The sequence below is a fragment of the Phalacrocorax carbo genome, chromosome 11 (genome assembly GCF_963921805.1).
Source record: "Phalacrocorax carbo chromosome 11, bPhaCar2.1, whole genome shotgun sequence".
Classification (NCBI taxonomy): Eukaryota; Metazoa; Chordata; class Aves; order Suliformes; family Phalacrocoracidae; genus Phalacrocorax; species Phalacrocorax carbo.
The window spans coordinates 11,811,707-11,824,028 of record NC_087523.1 but is presented as its reverse complement, the minus strand read 5'-3'; the positions used below and the strand labels follow the sequence as shown (position 1 = coordinate 11,824,028).

The window sequence follows — 12,322 nt, the reverse complement described above, 5'->3', positions numbered from 1 at the left end:
CACCGACACCCCTGAGTATCCAGCAAATCAAGGCCTGAAGTTCCCTAGCCCTGGAGCAGAAATGCTGACATGGAAGAGGTCCCAAACATAAGCCTGCTTTCCTCCTCTGGCTTTCTCTGCAGTAAGTGGGTCAGCAGAGCATTTCTCCTTCCTCTCTCGTTTCTCACAGGAGGCATCTCTGAATGACTCAGGCAGCAGGAGCACAACGGCTGCGTTCCTGACACAGGGTGCCTGGGGGGCTGTGCCTGGGGAGAACAAGCATTCAGGGGAGTCTCAGCAACCAGAGGATGCTCCCTGTGTCTGCTGGCTTCACATGGCTATTCCTAAAGGAACTTTGCTCCTCAAATGTCAAGCAGCCTCCAGGCATACGTGTCCTTCTTAAGTTACCTAATTACCCTGGCTGATTAAATGAAGCTCAGACCAATTGCTCTCCCTGGGGTTGCTTTGAGGGTTGCTTCTGCTGAGTCAGCCTGGAGATGGGGTCATGTTCCCAAAGGGTGTCTGGTTTTTGATGTCTGTTGTGCACTGCGCTTAGCTCATCTGCTAAGACACACTGGCTGCTGCAAAAACTCCTGGAATAAGCCCCAAGCCTCCAGGGCTGCTCATATTCAGCAAAGCTTCTCCTGCACCCCTGAAGAAGCATCTCTTCTCCACAGATGCTGTGCTTGGGGCCATGGGGAAGGGGCACGGATGTGCCCTGCCTTACCTGTCCCCCCAGTGCTCAGTGCTGCCCGACCCTGGCATCCTTGCACTGACAGATCTCCTGGTGAGCCAGAAAAGGGGCTAAATTTCACAACTAAAATTTAATGGTACTCCACAGGAATGGCTGTTTAAGAGAAGCACTGTCCCAGAAAACTCCTCTCTGGATCTTTGCCAAGAAGAAAGGAGAACTGGATGCAGGGAGCTGTAGCAAGTTTGGTGCACCCTGAAGTCCTCCACCCAGCTGCCCCCCAGCCCCAGGCTGTGCCTGTTGCTGCGGCAGAGCCCTGAGCCTGAGGATGCTGCTGCATCTGGCACCCATGGGTGTCCCTGCACAATGGTAGGCTTGTCCCTACGTGCCCAACACAGGCCTTGGGGCTGGCAGAGGTGCCTGCTGGCCAGGCAGCAAGAAGAGAGGGTGCAGATTTGCAAGGTGGAGTGATTGTCAGGGAAGATGGACCAGGATCCTGGCCAAAGGGGCAGAAAACAGGCAAGAGTTGCATGAGGAGATTATGGCACATCCAGGAATTGTTATTCACCTTTTACAGCTGGGGAAACTCCTGTAGGGACCAGTAGGAGTTGCCCATGGTCACCTGCAAGGCGGCAGCAGCAAGTCAGAAAGAGAATGCCTGTATCACCTGAGCAGCCACTTGTTACCATTTGCTGTGCTCCAGGCTGGCCGCGTCTATTCACTGGCCAAAATCAATGCTTCTTGGCAGGAGGGATGGCTCAAGGGGTGGCCAGGGGCTCAAGTGCTGCTCTCAGCACTGTGCTGTGCCTGGCGCCAGGCTGCTCAGCCTGTCCTCCTGTTCCCTAAACCTGGCTCACAGAAATCCTAGCTGCTAGCAGGAGGGAGCAGAAAGCTCCTTCCTTTGTGGCATGGAAGTGGGGGAGGCTGGGGGAGAGCCTGCCGGGGCTGAAAAGTCCCCATGGCAGCTGGTGGGAAGTGAAGGAGAAGGGCTGTTGCCCCCACCCATAGAGACCGAGTGGTGTGAAGGGCTGGAGCCCGAGATTGTTTCATTTCCAGAAAATGAGAAAAGAGAGAGAGAGACAGTGGCAGAGACAGAAACCCCACTGAAAATCCCCGTGCTCTTGCTTTGACAGGGCTGAGTTGAAAATTTCCTTTCTGCAAGCTGCAGCATGCCCCCGGCCAGCCACCAAGCTGGGGCTGTCCCTGCGTGACTGCATGACACCAGCACGGATGTCCCAGCCGGGGGAAGGGGAATTCAGACATTGCTTCTCACCATACTAAAAGCAGTGACACAGCGGCAGACTCAGCAGAGTGCTGCATGGCTGGGCCACAAGGCCAGCAGCATCAGGACCATATCACGCTGAGCCACTGGAGTAGCAGCTTGGGAGCCCCAGGACACTGCAGCCCTCCAGGTCCCCATGCACCAGGGACACATTTCCTATCGACGGGGGACTCTGACATGTGGTGGAGGTGGCCAGGTAGAGTGACTTGCTGAGGCACCTGGAGGGGCATCGTGGGTTCATTTACAGAGAATTTTGGGGGGATCTGCAAGCGGGGGCCTGCTGCGGGGACATGTTTTTGCTGACTGCATTATTGCCTGGTACTGCTTGCCCTGACTGTGCACGGCTGCTAGAAGCCTACATGGGCTGGCAAGCTGTGGCTTAGCCCGGCTGTGCAAGCTGGGAGGTGGTGGTGGTGCTGGGAGGGAGGGGAAGCCTTTCAGGCAGGGAACAGCTTTTCGTGCCTGTGTCTCCTGAGCTGAACAGGGCTGCTCACCAGGAAGGCGCCTTGCAGGGAGCCCAAATGGCTGTGGGATGTTGAGGTGCTAGTGCTGGGCTCTGCTGCTGCATCCACCAGCTCCTCTGCCACCCTCTGTACCAAGCTGGGCTTGGCCCTACTGCACAGGAGCCCCCAGCCCTGCAGCCCCTACAGCCCCTCTGTCAGCCCAGCTCCTTCCCCACTGCAGGAGGAAGCCGAACGCCTAGCACAGATGATGGTGCACGTGCACCAGGAAGGATGGGACTGTGCTGCAGATGCTCAGGCCAGCGGGTGCCCCTGGGACCATGTGTGCAGGGAACCCCCCATCTGGCACTGAGGAGGAGGTGCAAGAGGAATCCTGCCTGGGTCCAGGGCCCAGGGGCAGTCCTTTGCCCAGGGCAGGGACACAAAACCAGGGACACATGCTGCACAGAGATGGGAGCCCACTGCCTATGAGACATGCAGGAGACCTCAGCACCACCTGACACTGGTGTTTGGATGGGATTTCCAGGATGAAACACTGCCACCAGCTGCCCACTTGCCCTCCCCATTGGCCGTCACTTCCCCGGCCACCACATCTTCTCCCCAGGGAAGCTACTGTGCTCACTGCCAGCCCTGCCTAAGGCCAAAGCGGAGAACCAGCAGAGACAGGTGCTCTTGGCTGCTCAGTAGTCGGTGTAGGATCTGTCCGACAGTATCGCTAACAGCTACATCTGATTACTGGGTCACCAAAGAGTGACCACGCTGCACCCTCAGGAGCTGCCCTCTGATCTGCTGAGGGTGAGACAACCAGGATGCTATGGGACTATGGTGGGGGCAGAGGGTAGCCCTGATCCTGAACAATGCCATGGGGCTTCAGCCACTCAGAAGAGCAAATGCAGGAGCTTTCCAGTTGCCAGAGAGTAAATAAACCCTTGTGGAGTGCAGTCTCCTTCTGTATGGTTATGCTCCAAAAGCCTTTTGGAGCATCCTGTCTGCAGGGTCCCTGGGGCTCAAGGGCTGGACACCCAACTTCTCTCCTCCTGCACCCCCACAGCACCCACCCCTCCAGCTGTGCCTTGCCTGGCCCTCGGCACCTCAGATGGCCGGGTCCCAAGGCTCAAACCTGCTGTTGGGCGGCAGCCACCAGCCCCCACAGGACAACTGTGTGCAAGATATGATGCCTCGATCCCCGGGGAAGCTCTGTCCTGTCAGTTTGGTTTGGGTGTGCACGCACTGCTCCAGCCAGTTCCCCCTAATCAGGGCAGTGCAGGAAACACATGTGATGCTGCTGTGGCTCCTGACACGTCCCCACCTGCCTGCAAGGGGGAAGGAGGTGCTGGGCTGTTTGCAAGTGGGATGTCCCAGCCACCACAGAAAAGTGCTGCTGTTGTTTCCCAGAACATTGTTCCCCCACCCAGCCTGCACCGCCTGCGCTCCTGCTCCCACTCCTGCACTGGTTTCCGTTAACCCTGCAGGAAGATCAAGCCTGCTCCTCCTTCACTTACAATCTCTCCAGGAGGACCCCTCGGGGTTTTTGCCGGTTGTGTCTCAGGTTTCCCGGCTTTGCTACTCCCTGGGCAGCTGCACAGTAGGGAACTAGGTGGCTTTTGCTCTGCAGGAGTTCAAGTGAGTAATGGCTTGAAATTGGAGGGATCATTGTTTCAGGGGAGACAATAAAATGCGTTCCTGCCAGGCAGCATGCCTGGGCTGCCCAAAGTGGCTTAGGGGCAGGCAAAGGCCCACCAGGGCAGAGCTGAGTGTGCGTGCCGGGTACCACGCAGCAGGCTCTCCGCACCGCTTCCAACATGCCCGAGTCCCCAGCTCCACACACACCTGCCCTGCTCCTGTGTGTGACCCAACACGAGAAAAGAAGTCCTGGCGCACGTGCCAAGGCACTGAGCTTCCGTGCCCAGGAAGGCTGCGTTTGTTTTAAGCAAGTGGCAAAAGGTGCTGTTTCTGCAGAGTGACAGCTTGCAGCTGAGCAAGAGCCTCCCATGCCAAAGGGAGCAAACCACCATGGGCTTTAGCAAGCTTTTAAGATACCCGTGGAGCCCCCTTTGTCCCTCCCCTGCATGCCACAGGCCCCCTCATGCTGCGCTGATACTCCACCTGAGCTGGCCCTCCTGGGAGACCCCACGGCAGAGCCACCCACGGCACAAGGGGCACTGGGGCCGAGGGGACCCGCAGAGCCACACCCGAGCAGCAGAAGCGGGGACGATCGCTTAGAGGTGCGCGCCGATGGACACCAGCGGGCGCACGGTCGAGGCCAACGCGTGCCCACGTGCATGCCCGCGGCCGGCTTACACCCAGGCGCGCGCCCGGACCCCCCCCGCGCGCGCCGCCGCTACGCCTCCGCTCAGCCCCAGCGCGTTCCCTCCCTCAATGACGCCCCGGGGGCGTGGCGTTGGCGCGGCCACGTCAGGCGGTGGCCGCGCGCCTGCGCCGCGTGGTCACGTGACCGCGGCGGCGTGGTGGCAGCGGCGAGCGGAACCCAGCGGCGCCATGGCGGTGCCGGGCGGAGGTGGGCCGGGCCGGGCCGGGCCGGGCCGGGCCGGGGCGGTGGGGGAGGCGGCGGCGGGTCCTTCCACTCCTCTGCCCCTGGCGGCTGGGTCCTCGGCTCCCTCAGCTCGGCCCCTCCGGAGGAGGGCGGGACTCGTGCCCTGCGCGGCGCCGTTTCCATTGGCAACGTGCGGCGGCCGGTACCGGGGCCTGGCACCGCCTGAGGGCCTGAACCACCGCAGGACGCTCTGGGGGCGGCTCCTGGGGCAGGAGTCCTCAGCTCTCCTTCCTCAGGGGCATGACCTGCGAGAGCACCGAGGGGGGTGGGGGATCCCGGGAACGAGGTCTGAGGGGCCCTGAGAGGGTCTGAGGCCCTCGGGGGAAGGCGTGGAGCATGAGGGGAGTGACAGACCCCGTGGGCTATGTGACTGGGCAGGGGTCCTGTGTCCTTGGGGAGGTCCTGGACAGCTAGTAGGAGGCTGTGGGACAGCAGTCCTGGCACTGAGCCTCTCCAGGTGCCTGCAGGTGCGAAGGAGGACTCGTTCAACGTGCTGGATCTGGCAGAGTACACGAAGAACCGGCCCTGGTGGCGCAAGGTCTTCGCCCCCAGCTCTGGGTCGAGTGCTGAGAAATACAATGTGGCCACGCAGCTGGTGATTGGAGGGGTCACAGGATGGTAAGATGTGCTGGGGTTGTCATTGCTGCTCGTGGCAGGCAGGATGCCTGTGGGCACTAGCTGGGCTTTTGGGAACACGCTGACAGGTGCAGGGTGGTCATCTGGCAGTCTTTCAGAGAAGGCAGGTGTCCAGCTTGCTCAGCCCGCTGTACCCTGGCATGCTCTGCTGAACCGCGGGAGGTCTTAAAAGCTGCCTTTAACGTGGAGCTGAAGAACTGAGACCATCCTCTAGGGAAGAAAATTGCATCAGGCTTTAATTTTTGAGGTGAGATAATTCTCTTTAATTTCTGCCATAAAGTGGTAGTGTTGAATGACAAGCAAATATGAGCCTCTTGGAACAAGGACACCTTCTTCCCTGGAGATGGACATGCTTCAGGCATCTGCAGAAAATCCTCCTGGGGAGGTGGCTTATTGTACCTGTGGGCATGGATCCTAGGGTTTCATGTCTCTTGTAGCAAGTGCAGGGGCTGGTGGCTTGTGGCTCTATTTGCAACTTCATTCCCATAATGCAGCATTGTTTGAGTTGAAAACTTGGTGTAGTCACACTGCTTTGCTTCTTGCTATGGCCTGTGTTCTTCATCTGGCACAGGGGTAACCAATTAAAAGCGTATGACAAGTCTTCATTTTCTGATAAAAATATGAGCTAGCCACCTCTGTCTTCTAATACACTTTGCTAAGTGTATGTGTTCAAAAATGGGTAAGAGCAGGTTGCTGTGTAGTTTTGCAATGTTGATAAGGAAACTATGGTCAAAGTCAAGTCTGTTTTGGGTGATAAAACACACTAGCCCTTTGCTGCATGTCTGAGCAATGGTGTGGCACTTGCCTGAGTTCTGGTAGCTGCAGAAATTACTTTCATGTTGAGAGTATGTAACCCAGTTTGGAGGCCAGTATAGCTTTAGACCACTGCTGTCTGCTTGTTTCAGCATTTTTCTCTTCTGAGAAATGAGAAGGAAAAGTAAGCAGTTGTTTGGGCAACAAGGAAGCATGACTTGTGATCTCCCCATGCTCTATCATGGAACAGCAGCAGATGTGCTGCCTAATTTCCCTTCAGAGATGATACCAGTTTAAAAAACCAGAAAGCTAAAATCACTTGTTGATTTTAGTGAAATCATGTGTTTCTGATTACTTTTTTGGGAGAAGGTTGATGTTGAAGAGATAAGAATCAAAACTGCAAAAGGCTGAAAAGTGATAGTGAAAAGTAAAAAGCTATAAAGCATCACTTTTGGATGGGCACAAAGCCTTTCTCTTTCTCTCTAGTTGCACGTGGGTTTCTTCTGCTGTTCGTCAGGCTGTCTCTGAGTCTTGGGTTATTATTGCCAAAGGCAGCCTTGCTTGTGGGAAACATGCTTAGGAGTGTGGGTTTGGTATCTTATTCTCCTGACTGGATCCCGGTTGATTTGTAGGTGTACCGGATTCATCTTCCAGAAAGTTGGAAAGCTGGCAGCAACAGCAGTGGGAGGTGGCTTTTTCCTGCTTCAGGTGTGTATGAACAGTGGGCAGGCTTTCTGAGAGCTGTGCTGGTGGGGATGGAGGGCTCTCTAGTGATCGTTACCTGTTGGGACACATGTGGCCAGTTCCCCGCTCTGCCAGGAGCTCTGTGTGGCTGTGGATGTCGAGGGCCTGTGTTCCCTGGGGTACATAGATGCAGCAGCAAAGCAGGATTAGTGTGCATAAACTTAAGGATTGCCAAAAGGTGCTGTCCACTTAGGGTCTGCTAACAAAGGCCAGGCCAAAGGCACATCAGAGCTGTTACTGCAGGGGCACCCAAGTGAAGCAGGAGGCAGCCTTTGGCTGCAGCAAACCACACTGCTGCAGGACTGTCTAGTCAGAACTGGCTGCTGTACTTAGTCCTATGCCTGTGGAGGTGGTGCCCCTGGAGGAACAGCCTTGGATGTCAAGAGGGATTTGTCTATGTCTATGATATGCTTCCTGTCAGCCTGGCTACCTGAGGAGTCAGGCCAGCACACTTAGTGCCCTCTGTAAAGCATTGGGGAAGAGGAGAGAAATGGAGATCTCTCTCTGTCCTCAACCATTTCTCCTGGTTTCCAAGAACCCTGGCACTGAGGGCAGCTGCTTGGATGAAGACATCTAGCTCATGCATCCTGCAGGAGGCAGAACAGCTCTCAGGCCTCACTCAGCAGTCTTATTTGTTTGCTTCTTAGGCACTGTCTCGTGTGTGACTTGTTCTCCCTGCTCTTCTTGCTCTGCTTGTTCTGCTGAAAGCCAAAAGCTTGCTCTGAGCAGGAAGAGTTTCACTGCTGAATCATCCTGACCAGATAAAATATTTAGAGAGGATCAGGCTATTAATAGCTGTGTCCACCCACAGCAGCAGCAGAGCTGCAGAGACTCCCAACAATATACGTGGCAGTTGTGAGGGGGAGATGGTGCCAGCTTTACATTAGAGAATAGAGGCTGAAACAGGCTAAGCTGCAATGTTTGCCCTGCTGTTAAGGGATTACTGTGGGAGACAGATGTTGCAGGACACTTAATACAGCTGCAGGGGTGGTCCGTTGTCCAATTTTTAAGCCAGTGTGCTTATCCTCTCAGCCCACTGGACCAGTGTGTGAGAGGTGGCTGTCATCAGGGAAGATGGGTGAGCAAGGGGATCTGTTGAGCCATGGTCATGGAGGACTTTACTCCAGGAACTTTCTTTCCACCCCTCAAAACTCTAGATTGCAAATCACACAGGATACATCAAAGTGGACTGGAAGCTAGTAGAACGGGATGTGAACAAAGCCAAGCAGCAGCTGAAATTTCACAGCAGTGGTAACAAAATGTCTCCAGAAGTGAAAAGCAGAGTGGATGAGGTGAGACAACTCTCCCAGGGTGTGTCCAGGTGCTTAGCTGGAGGGACAGCAGAAAATGGGATTGACTCCTGGGCTGTTACGGATCTGCCATTGTGCAAATGCAAGGAGGGAATGCTTGCATGACAGCAAAACTAGAGAGATGGCAAAGCTGTCTATGCATGTTTGAGACAGTCAGGGTGGCTTCTATGCATGACACCAGCTTAAAATGTGTTGCTGCAACTTCCTTGGGGTTGGGAGAAAATGTTCTGGGGTTGTGGGGAGAAGCATCTCTTCAGTCTGACAGGAAAAGTTAAGCAGATCTGGCAGCAGAGTGGCCTAGTTTACCCTCTTCTGTCTGAGTGACTCTGCTGGTTGTGAGAGCTCCCTGGAGCATGTAGGCTTGGACTGCAGCTCTCAGAGGATCCAGGCTGAGCTGTGACTGCATCAGTTCAGGAGCTGTACATGCAGTGGGAAGATTAGGGAGGGGAGGTCATGAGGTAGGATACTTTCCCAGACATGAGCAGTGGCATCTCTCCAAGCATCACTCACCTTAGAGAACAGCCTGAGGGATGTCTTCTTATGGGGAGGGTGGGTGGATGACCTGCTGTTGTTGAACACTGTTGGCTCTTCTCTCCCCTGCTTAGGTGATCATATTTCTGAAGAAGAATGTTATCCTGACTGGAGGGTTTGCTGGAGGATTCCTGCTTGGAATGTCATCCTAGAAACTGATCTCAACTCTCCCTTCATGCCCGGCCTCCCTTGCCCTCCTCTACTGCTGTTCTCTCTCACTTAGAAGTCAAAGGATGTTGCTGACAGGCTCAGTCCCTTCTGCTCCCAGGTTCCAGCTCTTGTTTTATAAAACACTGCTTCTGATTTCCAACTTCTTCCTCTGTCTGGGCTGTTAGGGTGCTGGGACTGGTCCAAAAGCTTACGGCTCCCTGTGTGTCATTGTGATTCCTTTCCCCACCAATCAGGCCCAGTCCCAAATTTTCTGATCGGTTGTGGCCTCATAAACATGAAGTGGCAGAGAAATCTCTTAAATGTGCTTCCTCCCAGGTGCTCAGGGCTGTTACATGTACATTTGTCTGCCAGTATATGTGTACAACAGCTGTCAGCTCTTCACTGCTGTTTAGCTTGCACTTTTTCTGCCCTGGTACCTGGAAAACCTGTGCTTCCCTCTGCACAGAGATGGTGTGTGCAATCCAAAATGAGCTTGGCTGTCCTGGGGTGGATGAAGAAGTGTTGGGAGACAGCCTGGGCTGTGTCCAGGGCAGGTGAATAATGAGCAAGTTCATGCTATATGTGGTGCTGGGGGTTCTCCTGGCCACCCCCTGCCATTGCACTGCACATAGATGGCCATTTGACTTCTCTGCTGTTATTTATATCCCTACTGGAATTGCAGCACTGGCACTGATGGAAACTGAGCACCATGAGTGATTCTCCAGGCCCTTTCCTCATCATGTGTTCTGAAAGTCACCAAGCCTCCTTCACTGTAGGGTGTGTTTCTCGCTTGCTAGCTGACTGCTCAGCTTTTGAAATGTGCTGAGGTGCTCTGTTGTGGTAGGCAGGCTTCCAGCATGCTTGACCTGTCTGTGTCAGGCTAGCTGGCTCAGGTGGTGTATGTTTCAGCTGTGCCACTTACTGTAAATCACCTTGGGCCTCAGACTGGAGTTTCTAGGTCTACCATGACCTTCTCTGGCCGCTTTGTTTTTGGTGATGCTCTTAGAGCTATAACCATGTGGGACAGGGTTGTAGGCATGAAATACATCCATGTTTAGCATACATTATATTGGTCCAAGTTCCCTCTTGCCAGCTCTACTGGAATGTTGGTGGGGGAGGGTGTGAAATCTGGAGTGCGGTCCTTTACCTGCCTCTGCAGAGCACAAATTCCATCCCCCTGGTCTCTGCAAGCAACTGAAATAACAAAACTGTTGGGGGAACCAGGTTGTACTCTTGTGGGAGTGGCTTATTTCCATACTTTCCTCCCTGGTTATGTTCCTTCCTTCTTTACATTTACCATTTCCACAAAAAAGCTGCTTGCTTAATTCCATCAGCTGCAGCCCTTCTCCTCCAGGTGATGAGGCAGCCCAGATGCAGAGCTCAGGTGGTTTTGGACAGTCTGTCCCAGTGCAGCTGTGTGCAGAGGTGATCTACATTGGCTGAGCTGGTGTTACCACTCTCCATGGCGTGGGGACTTGCCTGGTAGCAGGGTGATGTCCTCCAGTAGTAGGCGTTCTTGCCGAGAATGTTGGCTGTGTTGGGGTTTTTTTTGTGGGTTTTTTTTTGTTTGTTTGTTTGTGGTTTTTTTTTTTATGTGAAAGCTCATCCTTCAATGGGAAACATGCTAGGGAATGATGATGCGCATGGGTGATAGGGATGCAGCACCTGGCTCAGCAACTGCACCCTGTCTCCAGTGCTGTGTAGTGCCTTTTTGATTATCTGCTGCTGCTCTCAGAATGGCTAGAAGTGGGCATCTTCCCCTGAGAGCTGCTGGAAGATTTGGAATGATGGGTTCTTCCACCAGAGATTTTGGGATGAGCACTTGCAGTTGTCAGTTTTGTTTCAGCTCTGTTGATTGAAGTGTCAGTGTAGCAACATATTGATTTAGCTGAGGTTTTCTTGCCTTCAGGATCTGAAAAGAGGCTGCAGGTAATCAGGAAACAGAAACAGGTATCTTTGCTCCTGTCCTGCCATACATGGCCAAGGAGAACAAAAGAGCAGCTGGGCTCATGTCCTTTTAACTATGGTCTTCCTAAAAGCCACCCAGGAGTGATGTGATGCAGCAAATAGGCCTTCAGTAAACTGGTGTTTGGGAGTGGAGTGACAGATGATGGTGGTGGTTTTGGGGTTCGTTTTTTTTTTTTTGGTAGGAACCCTGCAGGGCTGAACATGCATGAATTTATACATTTGTATTGCAGGGTGTCTCTTGTTCCTGTAGGAAAGCAGCATTGCTGCCCTTTGCCTGGTGTGCTGCAAAACACAACTTCTTCTGAGATGCACTAATCTCCACAAAGCTTTCTCCAATGACAAAGCTCAAAATAAATCATAAACAGACCTTAGGGATGTTTTTCAGGCATGAATAAGTCACTCCTCCTGCCCAGCCCCTGGGAAGGATATACTGGGTTCTGCTCCACAGGGCCCTGACTTGCTGCTATGGAGAGAAGTGGCCCAGAGATGGAGCTAAAATGCCTCAGTTGCTGCTGGAAGGGGAAACAAATGACAAATTCATGTTGAGTTTGATATGAATGCAGGCGGGGAATGGACAAGGACATCAGGATCCGGCAAATCTTTCTGCTGTGCCAGTGTTGGGCTTGTGGCTGGCACCGTTTGATGCTGTGGGCCCACACTGGAAGCTTTGATGCTGAATCAGCCTCTGTGGGGATGCATTTTCATTGTTGCAGGTGCCAAGATGAGGTGTTTCCTCCCCCTTCCCGTCACTGCTCCTTTTGGTCTTGTTTCAATAACTTCTGGCATCTGTTCCAGTATAAGAAGGTTTAAAACACACTAGGCTTTTAAAATGTTTTTATATATTGTATGTAAATGCTTGCTGAAGTGATATTTTATTAAACAGTTTTGCTCTAAAAGCTTCTGTGCATGAGGTCTGACTTCCTGGGAACCAGTGTGGTTTTGTCTTACACCGCATGTTGCGTTTGACTCATGGGAGCAGTTACAGCCAGTCCAGTAGCATGAGGCCACCAGCCTTCCCTCTTTGCGGGTAACCATGGGCTGCCGTAATAAATCCCTCTCCTTGATGATCCTGGCACCAATCACCCATGTTCCCCAAAGGTGGGATGTTCTGGGGCAGGGGGTGATCCTGCTGCCAGCCTGGCTTTAGAGCCTCCCTGCTGAGGAGTTTTGCTCCAGCTGAGTAGGAATGGGCATGGAGATGAGGCTTTTCTTTTTTTAACAGGTGCAACAGAAGCCTAAATATTTTATCATCTATTAGTGACT

General features: G+C 53.6%; 1 protein-coding gene across 1 annotated transcript; it reads left to right on the top strand.

The window, feature by feature from the left end:
• The first annotated feature begins 4,821 nt into the window (after positions 1–4,821).
• On the top strand, positions 4,822–11,955 carry FUNDC2 (FUN14 domain containing 2). Its single transcript, XM_064463092.1, has 5 exons — positions 4,822–4,931; positions 5,435–5,585; positions 6,989–7,064; positions 8,258–8,392; positions 9,016–11,955. The coding sequence occupies exons 1-5, from the start codon at positions 4,913–4,915 to the stop codon at positions 9,091–9,093; spliced, it is 459 nt and encodes a 152-aa protein (XP_064319162.1). The 5' UTR covers positions 4,822–4,912; the 3' UTR covers positions 9,094–11,955.
• Positions 11,956–12,322: the final 367 nt, after the last annotated feature.